Here is a 25154-nt window from a genome sequence, read left to right as displayed (position 1 = left end):
TGTTATCAAAGCATGGCTTCTCCGAGTTAGTCATTGATACCTTAATACAGACATGAAAGCCTGTCTCTAGGAAAATTGAACATAGATATGGTGTAAATATCTGATTGTTATGAATCCAAGGGTTACTTATGGAGTAAAGTCTGGATTCCCAGGATATTATCTTTTCTCCAAGATGTTTTTGAGAAAAGGGTTGTCAGCTAATTCCTTAAAAGGGGACAGATTTTTACTCTGTCTATTTTTTTGCACAAGCGTCTGGCAGGTATTCTAGACGTTCAGGCATTTGGTCAGGCTTTGGTTAGATCCAAGCCTGTGTTTAAAACTGTTGCTCCGCCATGGAGCTTAAACCTGATTCTTAAGGTTCTTCAAGAAGTTCTGTTTGAACCTTTTTTGTTCCATAGATATCAATCTTTATCTTGGAAAGTTCCTTTTGGGTAGCTAATTCCTCGACTCGTAGAGTCTCCAAGTTATCTGTGTTACAATGTGATTCTCCTTATCTGGTCCTTCGTACGGATAAGGTAGTCCTGCGTACCAACCTGGGTTTTTTTCCTAAGGTGGTATCTAACAAGTACATCACTCAAGAGATAGTTGTTCCATGCTTGTATCCTAATCCTTCCTCAAAGAAGGAACGTCTATTACACAATATTGGACGTGGTTTGTGCTTTAAAGTTTTACTTACAAGCTACTACAGTTTTCATCAAACGTTCACCTTGTTTGTTGTCTATTCTGGACAGAGGAGAGGTCAAAAGACTTCAGCAGCCTCTCTGTCTTTTTGGTTAAAAAGCATAATTCATTTAGCTAATGAGACTGCTGGACAGCAGCCTCCTGAAGGGATTACAGCTCATTCTACTAGAGCTGTGGTTTTCACTTGGGCCTTTTTTAAATGTGGCTTCTGTTGAACAGATTTACAAGACGGAGTCTTGGTCTGCGCTTCATACTTTTCAAATTTAACAAATTTGATACCTTGCTTCTTCGGAGGCTATTTTTGGGAGAAAGGGTTTTTTACAGGCAGTGGTAACTTCCGTTTAAGTACCTGCCTTGTCCCTCCCATCATCCGTGTACTTTAGCTTTGGTATTGGTATTCCATAAGTAATGGATGATCCGTGGACTGGATACACTTAACAAGAGAAAACATAATTTATGCTTACCTGATAAATTTATTTCTCTTGTAGTGTATCCAGTCCACGGCCCGCCCTGTCACTTTAAGGCAGGTAATTTTTTCATTTGAACTACAGTCACCACTGCACCCTATGGTTTTTCCTTTCTCTGCATGTTTTCGGTCGAATGACTGAATATGGCAGTTAGGGGAGGAGCTATATAGCAGCTTTGCTGTGGGTTGACTCTTGCAGCTTCCTGTTGGGAAGGAGAATATATTCCATAAGTAATGGATGATCCGTGGACTGGATACACTACAAGAGAAATAAATTTATCAGGTAAGCATAAATTATGTTATTATTCACTAAACAATTCCTATTTAAAACTAAATACTTACCTATAAAATAAACCCTAAGATAGCTACAATATAATTAATAATTACATTGTAGCTATTTTAGGGTTTATATTTATTTTACAGGTAGATTTGTATTTATTTTAACTAGGTACAATAGCTATTAAATAGTTAATAACTATTTAATAGCTACCTAGTTAAAATAATTACCAAATTACCTGCAAAATAAATCCTAACCTAAGTTACCATTATACCTAACACTACACTATCAATAAATTAATTAAATAAACTACAATTATCTCAGCTAAAATACAATTAAATACACTAAACTATATTACATTGAATAGCCAATAGAATTACAGTAGCTCTCATCCGATTGGCTGATTTGAATTTAAAGGCTCAAATCAGCCAATAGGAATTCAAGGGACGCCATTTTTAATCGCGTACCTTGAATTCCTATTCAGTGTATGGCGGAGATCGTATGAAGAGGATCCTCCATGCTCCAAGGCTCCGGTCTTCAGTTCCAGCATCACCGATCTTCAGTTCCAGAGTGGATGGTCTTCAGCTCTATGGTCATCGGTCTTCAACTCTATGGTCATTGGTCTTCAACTCCTCCGATCCACGCCGGCTGGTTCCTGGAAGAAGAAGAGGTCGCCGCTTGGAAGAAGACTTCTCCGCCTGGAACAGGACCTTCTCCGCCGGTCTTCAGGACAGGTAAGGACCACTTGGGGGTTAGACTTCGGGTTTTTTAAGGGGGGTTTGGGTGGGTTTTAGAGTAGGGGTGTGTGGGTGGTGGGTTGTAATTGGGGGGGGTTGTTCTTTTTTTACAGGTAAAAGAGCTGATTACTTTGGGGCAATGCCCCGCAAAACGCCCTTTTAAGGGCTGGTAATAGAGCTGATTACTTTTGTAATTTAGTTTAGGGTAGGGAAATTTTATTATTTTGGGGGGCTTTTTTATTTTATTAGGGGGCTTAGATTAGGTGTAATTAGCTTAAAATTCTTGTAATTTTTTTTATTTTTTGTAATTTAGTGTTTGTTTTTGTAATATAGTTTAGTGTATTTAATTGTATTTTAGTTGAGATAATTGTAGTTTATTTAATTAATTTATTGATAGTGTAGTATTAGGTGTAATGGTAACTTAGGTTAGGATTTATTTTACAGGTAATTTGGTAATTATTTTAACTAGGTAGCTATTAAATAGTTATTAACTATTTAATAGCTATTGTACCTAGTTAAAATAAATACAAATGTACCTGTAAAATAAATATAAACCCTAAAATAGCTACAATGTAATTATTAATTATATTGTAGCTATCTTAGGGTTTATTTTATAGGTAAGTATTTAGTTTTAAATAATAATTAAGTTAGGGGGTGTTAGGGTTAGACTTAGGTTTATGGGGTAATATAGTTAATATAGGTGGCGGCGGTGTAGGGGGATCATATTAGGGGTTAATAGAGTTAAAATAGGTGGCGGCGGTGTAGGGGGATCATATTAGGGGTTAATATAGTTAAAATAGGTGGCGGCGGTGTAGGGGGATCATATTAGGGGTATATATATTTAAAATAGGTGGCGGCGGTGTAGGGGGATCAGATTAGGGGTATATATATTTAAAATAGGTGGCGTTGGTGTAGGGGGATCAGATTAGGGGTATATATATTTAAAATAGGTGGCGGCAGTGTAGGGGGCTCAGATTAGGGGGTAATACATATAATATAGGTGGCAGCGGGTCCGGGAGCGGCGGTTTAGGGGTTAATGCATTTATTGTTAGGAGTGAGAGGGGGATTGCGGATAGAGGGGTATAAGTGTCGGGCTATTTTTGGGAGGCGTGTTAATTACAGGATATTTTATACTTTAGTTAGTTTTTTTTAGGCGGCGGCAGTTTCTAAAGTGCCGTAAGTCACTGGCGACTCCAGAAATTTGTATTTGCGCTTATTTCTGGACATCGCTAGTTTGTCCGACTTACGGCACTTTAGCAACTGCCGGCGCCGTATATGTGATAGCTCGATGTGCGAGGTCAAACTACGGGCGGTGCATTTTTCCACGCTTGCGCCGAAACCTGCGCCGTATATCGGATTGCGCCCTAGATTAGTTGACGACTATTTTTATGATCAATCCCACTGATGTTGCACTCTGACTTATAATTATTTGTGCTTATTGTAATTCTTATTATTATTAGTATAATATATTGGCCTTGTTCTTAATAACCCATTCTAAGTATGCATGTTGATTTACACAGCCCCTAGATTCTCAAGAGAACCTTCCTTATTTGGGAAACATCAATCATATTAATTTTATGTTATACCACAATATAACATTTCCTGAGCAGAAAAAATAATTATATATATATATATATATATATATATATATATATATATATATATATTTGTATATTATTGATTAACTTATATTTTACAAATAGTACATTGGTAGGTATAATGCATTTTTGAAATGTTTGTTAAATAACAGATTTTTTTTTATTTTTTTATAATGTACCCCATTAAAGGGACAATAAGCACCTTGATTATGTTATATAAAATGTTTACTTATGCGTAATGAAACAACTTTGCAATTACCTTTCATTATTTATTTTGCCCCCTTTTCTGTAATTTAGCTTTGAAAATTTAGCATTTTTTAAGTCTCAGAACATGAAATGCACCCTTGCTGACTTCTCAAGGCTAACCCTGCTAACTTTTCACAACTAGTTTAACTGATAACAACTGCAAAACAATGCATTTCATACTAGCAATAAGACTGTGGCTAGCCTTGTTGTCTGTGGACTAAAGCCCAGATTGGTTCCTCCAAATAAGGCAAATGGTTATTGGAGTTTTATAGTAAAAAGGTTTAATTTGTTTTAGTTGATATGTTATTCTATAGCTGCACAACAGAAATGTCTTGTAAGTACAAGGTGTTTACTGTCCCTTTAAGCCTTTTTCATAAAAATGTATCTCTGTATATATGTGTGTGTGTATGTGTATATATATATATATATATATATATATATATATATATATATATATATATATATATATATATATATATATATATATTTATATTTGAATTTATAAAATCAAATTGTCAGATTTATTAATTAAAAACATAATAGCTGATAATGAATGTAAACATCTAGAATGTAATACACTACATTTTATTTTGTTTAGATCTACTTGGATGGGCCTTTTGGAGAAGGTCACCAAGAATGGAACAAATATGAAGTTTCTGTTCTTGTGGGTGGAGGAATCGGAGTTACCCCTTTTGCATCTATTCTAAAAGATTTAGTTTTCAAGTCAGCTGTCAATTCTAAGATATTGTGCAAAAAGGTGAGAAATATACAATACTAAACAATTAAAGGGACATAAAACAGGCTGAGATATGTGCATATCCTAAAAGGGCTAATTAAGTAAAAATAGTTTGCATACAAATTGTTTAAAAATTGCTGGCAAGTATTTTAAAATAATTTAAAAAAATAAGCAAAATTAATTACATAGCTAAGCTGCCTGGAGCAGCCAACTCCGCCCCCCTTATCAGTGTTTAGACACAGGCATTGTATTTCAACCGAGTTCACAGCTTCTAGGCATGCTCCAGCAGATAATTCCTATGCATTTTGACATTCTACCAAAACAACAATAGATATAGATACAGTCATAGAAGGAAATGTGTGGGGGGAGTTAGAGCTTTACAATTCAGAAACTAAAAAGAATGGGTTAATGGCGAGGCACTGCAATATGAATTTGTAGGTAAAGTAATTAAAGTACATATTATTATATTTTGTCCTTATCCCAACTTGTTTTATGTCCCTTTAAGACATCTGTTAGGCTACAAAACAGAAAATATAAAAAAAACAGATTTAGAGTGTTCACTTAAACACATTGTTATACTCTTACAGTGCTTTAAAATGTGAAAGCAAAATATTAATGGTCCATAAATTCTTATTATGAACGTGTGACACCTTCACAATATTTTCTGCCAATTTTTGTGAAAGTAAAGTTAAACTAAACTCATTTTGTTTTGCTTAAAATGCAGAAATATCAGCCTCTTAATACCCTTAATATTACACATATTGAAATTCCCCATGATTGAAATAATTTGTTCTGTATGCTTCGTATTCATATACTTTTTTTTTTTAATAAAATTCATTGAAATTCAATATGATTTTTCTCTCTTCAGATATATTTTATATGGGTAACACGCACACAGCGTCAGTTCGAGTGGTTTGCAGACATTATTCGAGAAGTAGAAGAAAATGATAGGAGTGATTTGGTGTCAGTTCACATCTATATAACACAACTTGCGGAAAAGTTTGACCTCCGTACCACCATGCTAGTAAGCAAAGTTTAAAATCTCTAACATCCTTTCTGTCACCTGTAGTATTAAACAATTTAAGTTTAGTTACTTCATCTTTACAATTTCTAATTTCAAGGAACAAAGTTTAGCAATTACAAAGACCATATTTCTTGTGTAAGGGCAGTGAACCTTTCAAAGAGTTTGTGCCATTTGGCAACAATGTCCCAAAAAAAGATTTTTCAGGCAGTATGTCAATAGAGGTGCGCAGTATGGTGATAACATGGGGCAGTACTGTTTGTCACATCTAAAACAGTTTTTTTTTGTGTTACTTGGGCTACTGTATCAGTGTTCACCACACATTGGGTAATATTTATTACGAGGTGAATGCCCTGATCGGTTGCAGCTTCGTTAAAGGGGCAGTAAACCTAGAAAATGTTATATAATTCTGCACATAGTGCAGAATTATATAACATTATCTTAGAGCAAACTTTATGCAACATAATATTGCCGCTGAAATTTTGATTAAAAAAGAGGATTTTTCAGACCGCCGCTCTTTGCTCTACTGAGCGGGTCTGGTTTTTCCGGCCCGATCGCGCCATTACACTCAATGTAGCTCGCTTCTCTGTCTGATAGCAAGAGCTACATTGAGTGTAATGGCGCAATCGGGCCGGGCTGTGATTAGACAGCTGCCCATATGCGCTCAGAGCGGCGGTCTGAAAAACCCTCTTTTGTATTCAAATTTCAGTGGCAATATTATGTTGAATAAAGTTTGCGCTAAGATAATGTTATATAATTCTGCACTATGTTCAGAATTATATAACATTATTTTCTAGGTTTACTGCCCCTTTAATTTGAGCCTGCAACTGATATTTATTAAATGGTTTAAACCATTGCTTCATAAACCCTCTCAGCCAAACTCTCAGATAAAAATCACCACAGATTCATTTGACGGGGGTGATTGACAAGACCTACTCTCACGTAATTGGTTGAGTTAGGGTAGAGGTTGGTATTGCACAAGTGTTTTCTCAAAATGATAAATATGGGGAACAAATTCACCCCACAATTTGCAACATGTGAATCCTGTCCACTTTTAATTTGACAAATCTTGCACTTAGTCTTATTTATGCCAGTTCAAACACCATAAACGTTATTGAGGGGACGGACTGTGTGACTGTACTCTGTACACTATAATAGTTCCAGACAATGATTGTGACTACCATATTCATTACTCCTCTCTTATTAAACAATAAAAAACACAATATTCTCATATCTGGAGAATAAAACTCCCCCCCCCATTAACATTGTCATGCTTTGTCCGTTACTTTTCTATCCTGCTTAATTATATCAAGTTGAAATCCCAGTGAAATTGATCCCGGACAGAATAGTTTATTTAAAAAAAAAAAAAAAAGTTAATAAAAACTTATGATGATAGTTATACATTGTATACAGGGAGTGCAGAAGTATTTTGACCACATCATCTTCTTTATGCATGTTGTCTTACTCCAAGCTGTATAGGCTCGAAAGCCTACTACCAATTAAGCATATTAGGTGATGTGCATCTCTGTAATGAGAAGGGGTGTGGTCTAATGACATCAACACCCTATATCAGGTGTGCATAATTATTAGGCAACTTCCTTTCCTTTGGCAAAATGGGTCAAAAGAAGGACTTGACAGGCTCAGAAAAGTCAAAAATAGTGAGATATCTTGCAGAGGGATGCAGCACTCTTAAAATTGCAAAGCTTCTGAAGCGTGATCATTGAACAATCAAGCGTTTCATTCAAAATAGTCAACAGGGTCGCAAGAAGCGTGTGGACAAACCAAGGCGCAAAATAACTGCCCATGAACTGAGAAAAGTCAAGCGTGCAGCTGCCAAGATGCCACTTGCCACCAGTTTGGCCCTATTTCAGAGCTGCAACATCACTGGAGTGCCCAAAAGCACAAGGTGTGCAATACTCAGAGACATGGCCAAGGTAAGAAAGGCTGAAAGACGACCACCACTGAACAATACACACAAGCTGAAACGTCAAGACTGGGCCAAGAAATATCTCAAGACTGATTTTTGTAAGGTTTTATGGACTGATGAAATGAGAGTGAGTCTTGATGGGCCAGATGGATGGGCCCGTGGCTGGATTGGTAAAGGGCAGAGAGCTCCAGTCCGACTCAGACGCCAGCAAGGTGGAGGTGGAGTACTGGTTTGGGCTGGTATCATCAAAGATGAGCTTGTGGGGCCTTTTCGGGTTGAGGATGGAGTCAAGCTCAACTCCCAGTCCTACTGCCAGTTTCTGGAAGACACCTTCTTCAAGCAGTGGTACAGGAAGAAGTCTGCATCCTTCAAGAAAAACATGATTTTCATGCAGGACAATGCTCCATCACACGCGTCCAAGTACTCCACAGTGTGGCTGGCAAGAAAGGGTATAAAAGAAGAAAATCTAATGACATGGCCTCCTTGTTCACCTGATCTGAACCCCATTGAGAACCTGTGGTCCATCATAAAATGTGAGATTTACAAGGAGGGAAAACAGTACACCTCTCTGAACAGTGTCTGGGAGGCTGTGGTTGCTGCTGCACGCAATGTTGATGGTGAACAGATCAAAACACTGACAGAATCCATGGATGGCAGGCTTTTGAGTGTCCTTGCAAAGAAAGGTGGCTATATTGGTCACTGATTTATTTTTGTTTTGTTTTTGAATGTCAGAAATGTATATTTGTGAATGTTGAGATGTTATATTGGTTTCACTGGTAAAAATAAATAATTGAAATGGGTATATATTTGTTTTTTGTTAAGTTGCCTAATAATTATGCACAGTAATAGTCACCTGCACACACAGATATCCCCCTAAAATAGCTATAACTAAAAACAAACTAAAAACTACTTCCAAAACTATTCAGCTTTGATATTAATGAGTTTTTTGGGTTCATTGAGAACATGGTTGTTGTTCAATAATAAAATTAATCCTCAAAAATACAACTTGCCTAATAATTCTGCACTCCCTGTATATACAGTATCTCACAAAAGTGAGTACACCCCTCACATTTTTGTAAATATTTTATTATATCTTTTCATGTGACAACACTGAAGAAATGACACTTTGCTACAATGTAAAGTTGTGAGTGTACAGCCTGTATAACAGTGCAAATTTGCTGTCCCCTCAAAATAACTCAACACAGTCATTAATGTCTAAATCGTTGGCAACAAAAGTGAGTACACCCTTAAATGGAAATATCCAAATTGGGCCCAATTAGCCATTTTCCCTCCCCAATGTCATCTGACACTTTTTTTTTTTTTTAGTAATACTATAAAATTATATATCAATGGAAAGATAATTTAATCAAGAATGTAATGCAATAACTTTTATGAAGGATTTTTTTATTTAAACAGCAGTTATAAAGAAGAAAAGTGAAACACATAGAAAAAATGATATATACAAAAATTCTCAACATGTCAGTTAATACTTAGTTGGGTAACCATTAGCGTTAAATACGGCCTTACAACGCCTTCCCATGGAGTGAACCAAGTTTTTTAGTTCTGCAGCTGTTAAACCAAGCTTGAATTACGCCTTCCCATGGAGTGAACCAAGTTTTTTAGTTCTGCAGCTGTTAAACCAAGATTGAATTATTGCTTTATTAATTGGGTTTTATTGCTGGGTTGCTTCTATCTAACAAGTTTCTTTAGTCGGCTCCATAGATTTTCGATTGGATTAAGGTCTGGGCTATTCCCAGGCCATTCCAGCAGTGGAATATGATTATCCTGAAACCACTTTTTGCACACAGCAGCAACATGGCATGGAGCTGAATAATGTTGAAATGTAAATGCTTTATTATCTTGGAAAAAATCACATACAGAAGGCTTCAGTTTGGGCTCAAGTATTTCAATTATGTATTTTTGGGCATTTATATTCCCATTAATCACACAAGTTCTGCCCACACCTTTTAAATGTCATACAACCCCATATCATAAAACTAACTGGGTGTTTCATGGTACGTGTAATGCAATCAGGATGCAGATCTTCTCCGACGCATCACTACCAAACTGGGAGACTTTGGTCTTATCACTCCAAATAACACTCTCCCATTGTTCCGCTGTCCAGTTAACTTGGGTTTTAGCCCAGTTTAACCTTTTCAACCTTTGTTTGAGAGATAAAAATGTTTTTTTTTTTCGTGGAATTCTAGCATTTAGACCAAATTCCTGCAGTCTGCGCTGCACAGTCCTTGCACTCAACTTCACATTGCATTGTGCCATTTCATCTTGTATACACCCAGATGATTTCCTTCTGTCACGTAGGCACAGTCTCTCAATGTTTCTATCATCACTTGCTGTTGTGCACCTTTTCTTGCCTTTACCAGTCTGGTTTTGTAGTGACTGAGTATCCTTATACTGCTTAAAAAAATTAGAAATACCACTTTTGGTTAAGTTTCCACCAATATTTCTTCTAATTTCTTCATAACTATAGCCTTGTTCACTTAATAGTACTATTTTACATCCCTTTCTGGGTGACCAGTCAACTCTTTGTGCCATTTCTTTAATTTTATTCTGTTTTACAAGCTCACTAAGTAAAAGAACATAACAAAGAACAACTAACTTGATAGCAATCACATAAAACACTTACAAAATGTCCTCTCAGCTCCAATATATGACATTAATAGCTGAATCCTACTGTGACCTTATTGGCTCATTACCAAAACATTACACCTGATTGGCTCTCTAAACACTCATGCTCATTGGCTACATTCAAATGAAGGAATGCTACTTCATATCAATATAAGCAAGTTGTGCTTCCTAGTTCTGGTTATTTGTCTATAACGTTTCATAGAATACAGATAATTGAACAAACTTTTTTGCATTACATTCTTGATTAAATTATTGATATATTATTTTATGGTATTACTAAAAAAAAAATATTGGTGTTATGAGCCATCAAACCTCAAAATTACACTTTTTCCAAAAGGTTTCCACAATTTTGGCCACAATTTTGGCCACTACTATGTGTGTGTGTGTATATATATATATATATATATATATATATATATATATATATATATATATATATATATATACACAGTATGTATACAGTATCTCACAAAAGTAAGTACACCCCTCACATTTTTGTAAATATTTTATTATTTCTTTTCATGTGAAAACACTGAAAAAATGACACTTTGCTACAATGAAAAGTAGTGAGTGTACAGCCTGTATAACAGTGTTAATTTGCTGTCCCCTCAAAATAACTCAACACACAGCCATTAATGTCTAAACCGTTGGCAACAAAAGTGAGTACACCCCTAAGTGGAAATGTCCAAATTGGGCCCAAAGTGTCGATATTTTGTGTGGCCACCATTATTTTCCAGCACTGCCTTAACCCTCTTGGGCATGGAGTTCAACAGAGCTTTACAGGTTGCCACTGGAGTCCTCTTCCACTCCTCCATGACGACATCACAGAGCTGGTGGAAGTTAGAGAACTTGCGCTCCCCCGCCTTCTGTTTGAGGCTGCCCCAAAGATGCTCAATAGGGTTTAGGTCTGGAGACATGCTTGGCCAGTCCATCCATGGAGGTATATTTGGGGTCGTTATCATGTTGGAATACTGCCCTGCGGCCCAGTCTCCAAAGGGAGGGAATCGTGCTCTTCTTCAGTATGTCACAGTGCATGGTTCCCTCAATCAACTGTAGCTCCCCAGTGCTGGCAGCACTCATGCAGGCCCAGATCATGACACTCCCACCACCATGCTTGACTGTAGGCAAGACACACTTGTCTTTGTACTCCTCACCTGGTTGCCGCCACACACGCTTGACACCATCTGAACCAAATAAGTTTATCTTGGTCTTATCGGACCACAGGACATGGTTCCAGTAATCCATGTCCTTAGTCTGCTTGTGTTCAGCAAACTGCTTGCAGGCTTTCTTGTGCATCATCTTTAGAAGAGGCTTCCTTCTGGGATGATAGCCATGCAGACCAATTTGATGCAGTGTGCGGCATATGGTCTGAGCACTGACAGGCTGACCCCCACCCCTTCAACATCTGCAGCAATGCTGGCAGCACTCATACGTCTATTTCCCAAAGACAACCTCTGGATATGACGCTGAGCACTTGCACTCAACTTCTTTGGTCGACAATGGCGAGGCCCTTTTCTGAGTGGAACCTGCCCTGTGAAACCGCTGTATGGTCTTCCCCACCATGCTGCAGCTAAGTTTCAGGGTCTTGGCAATCTTCTTATAGCCTAGGTCAACTTTATGTAGAACAACAATTCTTTTTTTCAGATCCTCAGAGACTTCTTTGCCATGAGGTGCCATGTTGAACTTCCAGTGACCAGTATAAGAGAGTGAGAGCGATAACACCAAATTTAACACACCTGCTCCCTATTCACACCTGAGACCTTGTAACACTAACGAGTCACATGACACCGGGGAGGGAAAATGGCTAATTGGGCCAAATTTGGACATTTCCACTTAGGGGTGTACTCACTTTTGTTGCCAAGGGTTTAGACATTAATGGCTGTGTGAGTTATTTTGAAGGACAGCAAATTTACTCTGTTATACAGGCTGTACACTCACTACTTTACATTGTAGCAAAGCGTAATTTCTTCAGTGTTGTCACATGAAAAGATATAATAAAATATTTACAAAAATATGAGGGGTGTACTCACTTTTGTGAGATACTGTATATATATATATATATATATATATATATATATATATATATATATATAAAACTCTATCCTCTGACTGCCAGTAGCATTATATATATATATATATATATATATATATATATATATATATAATGCTACTGGCAGTCAGAGGATAGAGTTTTATATATATATATATATATTGATTGGAGTAGCCGTGTTAGTCCAGAGATTTAGATATCAAAATAACAAGAGTATTGCATTGAGCAATGATACTTTTTTTATTGGACTAACTATACATTTATAAGTTGACAAGCTTTCGGAAGAGGTCCTTCCTTTATCAAGTCTAAAGCAATACTGACCAATTCAATGGAATGTGCAGATTATATATTAAAACACAGAATAGCTAAGAAGACAGTGCCTGGAGAGGAGGAGGTGTCGTAAAAATCATGAGGGGGGCTTAGGTAACAGGCAGACAGTGTCCAGTGTAGGAGAACAGACAGGGGAAATATATAGCTTTACATAGAGCATATACTGACATAAAGTTATATATCAACATTGAATCAATTTCTATAAAGATGTGAAATTGTATATACAGGGGGAATACAAAAATTAAAAAAAGACAAAAAAGTGTGGACATAGGCTTACCTGTGTGCCTATGTATAAAGAATGTGGAATATGCAATGTAATTGACTAACTGAAAGTACATTACAAAAATTTTTGATAATGTGTTAAGAATCCAGAGTCCACATTTAGTCCAGAATTAAACAGGTTGAAGTGCATTATCATTTTCATTTCAAAGGTTTTTCTTTCCATGGTGTTTTTGAAGTTGCCTCTGAGAATTTTGATTTTGAGGTTTTGGATGGAGTGGTCAGGTTGGGTGAAATGGTGACCAACAGGGGTGCAGTATTTTGTTTCACAGTGTTTTTTGATTGAGTGTCTGTGTACGTTCATTCGAAGGTGCAGTTTTTGGCTTGTTTCTCCAATATAGCATCCCATTTCACATGCAGTGCAATGTATCATGTATACCACATTTTCAGATATACATGAATATGCCCCTTTAATGTTATAAGATTTATTATTGTGATTTGCTGTGCTGCTTTCACAAACGTGTTGACACAGTTTGCAGAGAGCTTTATAGCAGCACTTGGTTCCATTCTCAGTGTTCTTTTTCTCAAGGGGTAGCTTCCTATGTACCAGTTTCTGCTTTAGGTTAGGTGGTTGTCTGTATGCCAGGATTGGGGGTTTTGGAAAGATTTTTTTGAGTGTGGGATCCTCTAAGAGTAGTGGCTTTAAGTCTTTTATGATTTTTCGTATCCCTTCCACAGCAGGGTTGTATTTGACTACTAGTGGGATACGTGATATGTTTTCCTTCTCCCTGTATTGTAGTAAGTGTTCACGTGGAGTATTGAGGGCATAGTTAATTTTTTTATTTATAATCCTTGTTTTGTAACCTTTATCTCTGAATGATTGGGACAGTGTGATGAGGTGTTTGTCACGGTCCTTGGTATCTGAGCAAATTCTGTGGTATCTTGTAGCTTGACTGTAGATTATGGATTTTTTTATGTGATTGGGGTGGGAGCTGGAGCTGTGGAGGTAGCTGCATCTATCTGTTGGAAAAACATATCACGTATCCCACTAGTAGTCAAATACAACTGCTCACTCTCAGCACTTATCACAATGACCCTTCTTAGCAGCAGTGCAATACAGCCTCAGTATATGCAGAAAGTAAATAATTGGGCTCCCTAGTTAAAATTAGCTTCACAGATAAGAAACTGAGGATCAAAACAGGACAAACTAGTCCCCAGCATACGCTCAAAGAAGCAGCTGAAGCAGATAGTCTGACAAACAGTGGCTGCATATAGATGGGGGAGGTGCCCAGCAACATAAAACACACACGTCCTCCCATCTGTCAGTACTCACCTCAAAAGCAGTCTGTTTGTTTTGTGAACAGTAGAAGGGGTACCCTCCCTTACCCTGTAAGGCTAACGATTAGAAGTGTTATATCAGGCTTTTAGGGTATTCAACGCCTCTAAGTTTACTGGCATCCAGCACAAATCCTTCTCTCAACAAATCCTTTAAAGAGGTGTACACACTAACCAATGAAAAGTTGCAGGAAAGGTATTCATTTTTTTCTAAAAATATATAATCTGCTGCAAATAATACAATCTGTCACTGTTTCATTGCACCTGATTATACAGAGACTAGCTGTTGCCCGCGGATTCTCGCGTCGATTTTGTAATTTGCGAAAAACGCGAACACTCGCAACGATGTGTTCCCTCACGCGTGTACCCGTTCGGGTTGCACACTCGCTGACATAAAATTCATGGCTTTTCATCAATTCTTTGTGTTTCTCATACATGGGCACCAATTAGCTAAGCTTTGGGCGGGATATCGGTCTGGTATATCAAAAATATGTTATTATTATTCTGTTTACAATTACTTTAATATAAATTGTAATTATATGTTATGACTCAACTGTCAGATGTGAAAAAAAGTATTCATTTTTTTTTAGTGATATCATATCTTGATTACTACTGAAGTTAGGAGCAAGAAATTTAGCATGTAAACTTACTTTATAATGAAGATTTTAAATTATAATTTTTATTTTTCTAATATCTTTGTTTTTTTTGTGATATAGGTATCCTCATAAATCACACACCCCCTTTTCACCCCCTTTATGTTGATTTTCGGGAAATGGTAAAACTCGTGTTTCTTTCTTTTTAAAAGAGAATGTAAATTCCAATTTTCACATCTGTGACATTTTTGGTTTTTGAGCTATATGTATCCTCATAAATCACCTCCCCTTTTTACCCTTCTTAAAGGGACATGAAACCCCAATTTTTTTTCATGATTCAGATGGAGAATGCAATTTTAAACAACTTTCTACTTCACTTCTATTATCTAATTTGTTTAATTCTCTTGAAATCATTTGTTGAAGGAGCAGCAATGCACTACTGGTTTCTAACTGAACACATGGGTGAGCCAATGAAAATCTGTATATATATGCAGTGACCAATCAGCAGCTAGAACCAAGGTTCTTTGCTGCTCATGAGCTTGCCAAGATAAACCTTTAAGCAAAGGATAACAAGAGCAGGACGCAAATTAAACAATAGAAGTAAATTGGAAAGTTGTTTAAAATTGTATTCTGTATCTGAATCATGAAAGAAACATTTTGGATTTCATGTCCCTTTAAGTGGATTTTCTGGAAATGTTAAAACAAGTGTTTCTTTCTTTTTAAAGGAGAACCTAAATACCAATTTTCACACCTGTAACATCTTCCGATTTTTGAGATATAGGTATCCTCATAAAAATAACATCCCCCCCTTTTTTAACCCCTTAGGGACATAATTTCCAAAAATCCTTCCTTAGTGGATGCCTACGTCATAAAAACAACGTAACTTCCAAATTTCACGTTCCTAGGTTAAACGGTTTGAGCTGAGCATTGTTGAGTCAGTCAGGACTTCTTCTATATATGTATATGTGTGTGTATATATATATATATATATATATATATATATATATATATATATATATATATATATATATATATAGTCATATACACACACACGTTAAATACATATAGAAAAGCTGACAAAAATGATGAACAAACTTTTGTGGAAGGCAACAGCAGCTTTCAAAGATAAGACATCAGTCCACTTGTAGGATATAAAGGGGCACAGCTACATCAATATGTGGGTGAGATTAGTGTTATCTGATGATATTAGGTGGCCACACTATAGCTCTATCCCTAAGGCACCAGACCAGTAGAGTGCAAATGAAATAGGGAGAAACCAGGGTGAAGTGCCGTGTCTATTACTGCCCGCTCGCTCTCTGTGGTGTCAGCGTGGCAGCTCACACTAAAGGCAACTATCCCTTAAGTCATTGCCCAAAACCAAAATTCACTCACCCACACCGGTAAAGTGCTTCACTTGCCCTGTCGGTCCTGTCACTTAAGACTTGGGATATTTGGATACAAGTCCGAAGAGCGACATAGAAACTCTCTGCTTCAAAAACAACAGCTCGTCTCTTCCTAATGCAATCCCGTATCATGTGACTGGTAGAGGACCTATCCGCACACATTGTTTCTCCGGGTCCTGAAGTCATCAGCTGTAGGGCAGATCCAACAGGAATAGGCTGTGCACGATAGCAGGCAGGCTGAGGTTTCATTAGTGAACGCAGACCCTTGATGTCCGCTGCAATAATAGTGGAAAAAGAAAGTCCAAAAAAGCCTCCTTGGGAAATATAAAAAACACGGTTTATTTCATCCAACAACAGGAAAATGGATACAAATCTGTAGCCATATTATCTGTCTGACCAGTTTCGGTCGCAAGGACCGTAATAATTTCTATGACCTTGCGACCGAAACAGGTCAGACAGATAATATGGCTACAGATTTTTATCCATTTTCCTGTTGTTTCTGTTTTTAAATTGGATGAAATAAAGCGTGTTTTTTATATTTCCCAAAGAGGCTTTTTTGGACTTTCTTTTTCTAATATAGAAAAGCTATCTTTTAGCCAACAAGGTGCTGACTTATAAATATATATATTAATACACTAATTATTGAGTTCAGGTGCTTGTTTCAGCCACACTCATTGCTAACAGGTGCATAAAATCTAGTGCATAGCTATGAAATTTCCTTAAGCATTGTCAATGCAAAGAATCATACTGAAGAGCTCAGTGACTTTAAACATGGCACTCTCACAGGGGTGCACACGGCAAAATATTGTTGAACGTCACATGTGCATGAGGTCACAGTAATCCGTAGAAACAAGTTAAATAGAAAGGATAAGAAACAAATAATTCTGTACTAAAGAATAACCCAGGCTGCACAATGTGACACTTCACTGCTCTTTATTATTAACAATACAAATATATATATATATACTGTATATATTTGCCACCACTATACATAAAAATCTTTAAAAGAGAACCATTTCTGCAAGGCATATATAATCAAAGCAGGACCTGTGAAACATTCTCACATGTATGCATATCAGAAACTAGCAGGACCCCATTCATATAGGGATATTCGGGCACTCAAGTGTCCAAAGACGCGGTCCGGATAAATGTTTGGCTGTTATAAAGAGAAGGTAGTCAAATGCCTGTTAGCAAACCAGGCTCACAACTGATACAACATGCTCCAGTAAAGATGCAACCAGGGAATTCACAAACCAGCAATACACATCCGTGTACTAGACACATCGCAAGACTTACAGCTCCATTTACAAAAGGCCATTAACTTCCAAATGTACCTGTCCATAGGCTCAGCACCTGTTGACAAACTGTATCCCGGGTGGCCACAAGGAAGTCAGGCTTCTTCACTTGCTATTGTGTGTCTTTCAAACAAGATTATCATGAAAGTACGTAACACCAAGCACATGGCAGTAGCATTAGTGCATGAGCATTCCAGTTATTATTCGTATTGCCCCCCCCCAGAGGGCTGGACATGTGGCTACGTCAGATGTATCTTTGTAATGCTACTTTTACAGTTAAATAGTCTTTAAAATTACAGAACTGCCCCTTTCTTAAGGGGACAACTACTGCCTTACATGTACACAGTTATTTATTTACATGAATTTAAACATCCTTGAAGTTAAAGTACTATAATACGTATGACACCATGACTTACCCATTACACATATTAACAACAGTATCAATCATTTTTTCATTTAGTTATATTACAATGATAGGGCTCTGATATTCTCTTTTATACATTCTTCAACATTGATTGCAATATATGACCGGAAACAAGAAATACTGAATTTTCTCATTGAACCCTACTGGTGACAGGTTATTCAAATGATAAATCCACCTTATGCTACAAAAGCAGCCTTTCTAAATCACCATCTTTGCATTTAGGTTTAACATTTTCAATACCCATCACTTTTAGCAGTGAGAAATCTGAGTTACAGCAGATTCGAGAATTTGTTGCAACAGAACTATCTCGATTTTAATTTCTAATATAATTACGCTGTTCTCTTACTCTGTTTTTTAGCTCTCTTGTCATTTTACCCACAAGAAAGCTAAAAAATAGAGCACTAACACCACAAAGGAAATATCCACTCCCTTGTTATTTCCCGACTTGACTACTGCAATAACCTACTTACTGGCCTTTCTCTTTCCCGCCTCTCCCCCCTTCAATCCATCCTAAATGCCTCTGCCAGGCTAATCCACCTTTCCCGTCGCTCTATATCTGCTGCACCTCTCCGCGAGTTCCTTCATTGGCTCCTTATTCACAGCAGAATTAAATTAAAAATTCTCACCCTTACATACAAAGCTCTCACCAACGCCACTCCCCACTACCTATCCTCTCTTATAAACAAGTATACTCCAGCCTGCCCACTAAGATCCAACACTGGCCTGCTCCTGGCATCTTCAACTATCACCTCTTCCCATGCTAGACTGCAGGACTTCTGTCATGCAGCACCGACCCTCTGGAACGCTCTGCCTTGTGCTTCCTGAAGACTTTTTTCTTCAGAGAAGCCTACCACCCAACTCAAAAATAAATTAATTTCACTTCCCTCATCTAACTCTGCATTAACATCTTTCTTAATCTTGCAGTCCTCACCTCCTGTTTCTCAACCTCCTACCCTTCTAGATTTAAGTTCCCACAGGAATAGGGCCCTCAATTCCCCACAGGAATAGGGCCCTCAATTCCTCCTGTATGTGTTTTATATCATTGTTTTATTTAAATTAATTGTACCCATAGACAGCACTGTGGAATATGTTGACGCTTCATAAATAAAGTATAATAATAATATAAATAATAATACCTTGGAGAAGGACAATGAAGTAAATACATTACATTTTTTTGTAGTGCATGTAATTTTCGTTCTAACATGAAACACCTTGTTATCTGCTTCAGTGCTAAAAATAGATGTTTTTTTACGCAGGAACCACAAGGACTACATACCCCCTGTTTCTGAAATGTACTCAACCATGTGTGAGTGGTATTTCTTGTGTATACTCTGCAAACTAGCAGGGAGCTCTTCTAGCTGTTAACAGTGGATAATCAGACACACACCCTTTTAAAAATACATCCAAGAACAACATATGCCAATGCGTCTTCAGTATATCTCTTAATTTCTCCCAGTAGGAGTTATAACTAATGATTAGTCTGGTGTGATCATGTCCCTATTCGTGAACCTTCTAGTATATAACAACACATTTTGTGGGGTCTTCCTAGCTCAAGCTCTTTTGATTTGTCTCTTAGAGTATCCTCATCTTAAGAATCTATGTACCATTTGTGTTGCTTGTTCCTCAAATGCATACTGGGTAGAGCAGCTATGCTTTTAGAGCAAAAATGGACCCACCGGAAGGCCATTTTTCAATAACTCAGGATGATGACTTGTCGCATGTAGGAGACTATTTGTATCTGCCTTTTTCTAAATACCTTGGTATGCAATATTCCATCTACTTTTATTGTTTTTAGGTCTAGGAAAGTGGCCTCCTTATCGCTAGCTTGATACAAAGTCAAGATGTTCAGGTTCAATTTATCAATTAACTGTGATAATGAATTCTGATCTCCTTTCTAAAGAACAATTATATCATCCACATACAGTACCTCAGCCAGCATACATGTGAGATTGTTTCACTTTGAATTTGCATTCCACAGGTCCTGCTTTGAATTATATGCCTTGCAGAAATTGTTCTCTTTTAAAGATTTTTATGTATATTGGGGGCAAATATCTTTTTCTCTTTTTTTTGTTAATAATAAAGAGCAGTAAAGTTTTACATTCTGCAGCCCGAGTCATTGTTTGGTACAGAATTATTTGTTTCGTACCCTTTTTTGTTAACTTTCTTTCTAGTGATATTTTTGCTCTACAAGATCTGTCCTGGTCAGCTGTAAGTGCTATTTGGAAGTTTATAGGAGCAACAGCTCAGCCACAAAGTGGTAGACCACACAAACTCACGGAGCGGGGCTGCCGATTGCTGAATCACTCACTACAGAGTTCAAAACTGCCTGTGCTTGGGGAGCTTCATGAAATGGGTTTTATGGCAGAGCAGCTATACATAAGCCTCACATCAACATGCAGGACACTCAAGTTCTTCCACTCCAAACTCTTCAAACTATGTCTTCATGGACCTCGCTTTGGGCACAGTCATGTTAGAGCAGGAAATGGCCTTCTCCAAACTTTTGCCACAATATTGGAAGCACCTAATTGTCTTTGCATTTTGTAGCAAGACGTCTCTTCACTGGAACTAAAGGACCTAGCTCAAACTCAAAAAAGCAGCCCCATACTAATATCCCTTCTCCACAAAACTGTATTGTAGGCATTATGTATTCCAGAAAGCAGTTTTCTACTGGAATCTGTCAAACCCAGATTCTTCCATCAAACTGCCAGATAGGAATGGGGGAACATTTTTCCAATGCTTCAAAGTCCAGTGGGGCATGCTGTACACTTCTCCAGCCAATACTTGGCTTTGTGATGTTCATGTGATGGTACTGACAATGTTTATGCTCCAATCTAGCATAATCTGTAAAATGTCATTTGTTTTTATACCTTTTTTGCTACAAAATATTGCTTTTTTAATTATTTTGAGCAAAACCATCAAGTGGTATGAAACCGTCCATAGCTGCAAATCAGATAACCATATCCTTTTTACAATCAAGATGTTATTGTTAAAAAAACCCCCAGCTATTTGTTACTTGTACTGGTCCAAAAGGCAGTCATTTGTGTAACTACAAAAACATGTCTAAGGGTCACATATCTGTGCTATATATCTTTTCATTGTATTCAGTTGAGCTCAAGCTCTTCCTTAAAGGGATGTTCCAGCCAAAATTGGAAACCACATTGGTGCATTTCGGTATTGAACAGAAGCAATTTTGTAATATACACACATTAGCAAAAATGCTTCTAATAAAAGCTATAACGGTTTCAAAAGTGTATTTAAGTATGCACCGTGCACCAGCATTTTAAACACATCACTTGCTCAGAGAGCCTAAGGCGCTTGTACCATCTGGTAATGACTCAATTTGTTAATTGCAGACATTATACAAACCCCAGTGATGATCTGAGCAGCTGCAGTATTTTAAATGCTGGTGCACTGAGAATATCTAGCTTTGCATCACATGCATGTGCAGAGAAATATGTTAACACTAAAACAGTGATAAAAGTTACTTTTTACAAGTATATTGCAAATATGTTTCTATTCAAAGATGTAATTAATCTTTGTGCATTTAAATTTTAACTGGAATGTCCCTTTAACTACTTAATTTCTAACCATTTTCTGTCTGATATAAGTAGGTTTCACTGACTGCTCATTTATTTAAGCTATTTATACATTGTTATAAACAGCTGATATCCCAGTCTCTATCAGACATTATAGTGGTATAACCAATATATAATTCATCACTACATAAATAATGACGTTATTGATAAAAAAAAACAAAAAAAAACAAGACAAATTATACAATTCAACAACAATCACTGCTATCAGTAAAATTAGTCAGTATAAAGACATCCTGAGCAGGCACCAAGTATTTTATAATAACAGATAATTGTGTGATTTCTTTTGCTGAAGATTGCTGCGTATGCACAGTAATTGCTTTTGGAACTAAAAGAATTATGTTGAAAAATGTACAAAGAACAGAACTGACTTTTCATAGCTATAAACAACAGTAAATTGTACAAAAGAGACTGTCCCAGCTGTGCAGAAAATTAGCCAACCACTGTCTTAAAGATACTCGCATTTTCTCACATATAGGCCTAGATTACAAGTGGAGTGCTACTTATAGTGCAGGGTGTGCTATCAATATCGTGGGCCGTTGTTCAGCACAATCTGATATTACAAGTAGTGATGTCGCGAACCTAAAAATTTGGGTTCGCGAACGGAGAACTCGAACTTCCACAAAAGTTTGCGAACCAGGCGAACCGCCATAGACTTCAATAGGCAGGCGAATTTTAAAACCCACAGGGACTCTTTCTGGCCACAATAGTGATGGAAAAGTTGTTTCAAGGGCACTAACACCTGGACTGTGGCATGCCGGAGGGGGATCCATGGCAAAACTCCCATGGAAAATTACATAGTTGATGCAGAGTCTGGTTTTAATCCATAAAGGGCATAAATCACCTAACATTCCTAAATTGTTTGGAATAACGTGCTTTAAAACATCAGGTATGATGTTGTATCAATCAGGTAGTGTAAGGGTTACGTGTAAGGGTTATGCCCGCTTCACAGTGCGCAGTGTAGGTGATATACCTGCCCTGACCATGCTTTGCAGACCAGGTATCAGTGGTCAGGTGGACCCTTGCCCCAACACTGTGTGCCAGACATGCCATTATAGCAGACTTATATGGCTTTGGCGTTGCTTTTTGGTAATTAGAAGGCTGCTAAATGCTACTGCGCACCACACGTGTTTTATGCCCAGCAGTGAAGGGGTTAATTAGGGAGCATGTAGGCAGCTTGTAGAATTAATTTTAGCTTAAGTGTAGTGTAGTAGACAACCCAAAGTATTGATCTAGGCCCATTTTGGTATATTTCATGCCACCATTTCACCGCCAAATGCGATCAAATAAAAAAAATTGTTCACTTTTTCACAAACTTTAGGTTTCTCACAGAAATTATTTACAAACAACTTATGCAATTATGGCATAAATGGTTGTAAATGCTTCTCTGGGATCCCCTTTGTTCAGAAATAGCAGACTTATATGGCTTTGGCGTTGCTTTTTGGTAATTAGAAGGCTGTTAAATTCCACTGCGCACCACACGTGTTTTATGCCCAGCAGTGAAGGGGTTAATTAGGGAGCATGTAGGGAGCTTGTAGAGTTAATTTTAGCTTAAGTGTAGTGTAGTGTAGTAGACAACCCAAAGTATTGATCTAGGCCCATTTTGGTATATTTCATGCCACCATTTCAACGCCAAATGCGATCAAATTTTAAAAAAACTTAAATTTTTTCGCAATTTTAGGTTTCTCACTGAAATTATTTACAAACAGCTTGTGCAATTATGGCACAAATGGTTGTAAATGCTTCTCTGGGATCCCCTTTGTTCAGAAATAGCAGACATATATGACTTTGGCGTTGCTTTCTGGTAATTAGAAGGCCGCTAAATGCTGCTGTGCATCACACGTGTATTATGGCTAGCAGTGAAGAGGTTAATTAGGTAGTTTGTAGGGAGTTGCAGGGTTAATTTTAGCTTTAGTGTAGAGATCAGCCTCCCACCTGACACATCAGACCCCCTGATCCCTCCCAAACAGCTCCCTTCCCTCCCCCACCCCACCATTGTCCCCGCCATCTTAAGTACTGGCAGAAAGTCTGTTCGCCTGCCGAGGCGAATGCAAACATGCTATGTTCGCCGGCGAACAATTCGCGACATCACTAATTACAAGTCAACTGTAAAACAGAATTAATAGCGTGGCTGATATCTTCTTTGTGTACCTTATCATTTTTATGGATAATGAAAAATTTTGATAATAATAATGAAAAATCGTATATAAATCAAATTGTTTACCATACTCAGAGTCACAACATAAAATCATTCCAGACTTGGCATCCAGAGCTAGCTCCCCATATGCATCAATGAGCCATGACCCTGACGCTGGTTTATCGGTTGTCCTTCCTTGCACCACTTTTGCTAGGTACTAACCACTGCATACCAGGAACACCCCACAAGACTTGCCGTTTTGGAGATGTTCTGGCCCAGTCATCTAGCCATCACTATTAGGCCCTTGTCAGATAAAATTCAAGAATTGACTTTTCACTCACAGCCTAATATATCCCACCCCTTGACAGGTGCCATTGTGACGAAATAATCAATGTTGTCCACTTCACCTGGCAGATTAACGTGTGTGTGTGTATATATATATATATATATATATATATATCCATATAGATATATATAGAGCTATGTTATATATATATTTATAGTTATAAAGATATGTATATATATATAGCCAGATGTTCTGATGTAAATATTTCAAGGAAACAGGACATGACTTCAACACTGGGATCGGATCATGGGGACTGCCTATGATGCACGTCCCCTAGTTGTATTTTACATTTTATAAAAGTAGGAGGGAGCAGGATGCTGAACAAGTTAGGTTGTTCCATGCACTTTAAGATGAATATATATTTGTCATAGGATGCTGATTTCAAGTATTATTATAGTACAGTGTTTTTAACAGGTCCCAAAATTTTAATCATAATTTAAAAAGTTGAATGATTTAATTTCCTTTGAGTCTGTATCTCAGTAAGACTTTATTAGAGGAGTGCTATAAATGTATACTTTGGTCAGTGTCTATACTGACTTTTTGTAGATTTTATAAATACCAATTCCCTAAATAATATTCAGTTATAATGTCAATGTATACTAGATTGATATGAATAGAATAGAATATTTTTTTCTAAGGGAAACCCAATTTGTAGTGCTGTTGGTTTTGCAATAATAATGCATGTTATGGAAACACCGGGTAGGGAAAAAGGGGATGGAATTTGAAAATTCCCTAAACAGAATTCCTCACTGCTTATTCTGAGTTTCCTCTTATTCTAGTGTTTACCTCTCCAGTTAAGAAATGTGCACACAAATGCCTACATGCAAAGCCATTCATTGAAGTAACTGAATATATCTTACCTTTTCTCATTGCCTCTCACTTTGAAAAAGTGAGTCACAGAAAAAATAAGAACAATACTGTCTGTGTTCCTTTAAGTAGAATGTAGGTTCCACGTCCCTATTATAAAATGTTCTCTTTAAAATACTTTGCAGAAGATGGTGACCCATACTATAGCATTAAAGAACAGTAAGTGTGAATACTTTTAATGTATTTGTTCAATTCCAAGTTGCCCTTAGCAGTCCCTGAGCAGACCT

At 37.3% G+C, this 25154-nt stretch overlaps 1 protein-coding gene across 1 annotated transcript in view; it reads left to right on the top strand.

Moving 5' to 3' along the window:
• Positions 1-25154, top strand: part of LOC128663307 (dual oxidase 1-like) — a 485563-nt gene that overhangs the window by 435761 nt on the left and 24648 nt on the right. The window contains exons 30-31 of the mRNA XM_053717572.1: positions 4604-4762; positions 5610-5765. Coding sequence (XP_053573547.1) covers positions 4604-4762; positions 5610-5765 — 315 coding nt within the window. The remainder of the gene's footprint in view (positions 1-4603; positions 4763-5609; positions 5766-25154) is intronic.

Source organism: Bombina bombina, chromosome 6 (genome assembly GCF_027579735.1).
Source record: "Bombina bombina isolate aBomBom1 chromosome 6, aBomBom1.pri, whole genome shotgun sequence".
Lineage (NCBI taxonomy): Eukaryota > Metazoa > Chordata > Amphibia > Anura > Bombinatoridae > Bombina > Bombina bombina.
Note: the sequence above shows the minus strand (reverse complement) of the source record. Positions and strands in the feature narration are given on the sequence as shown.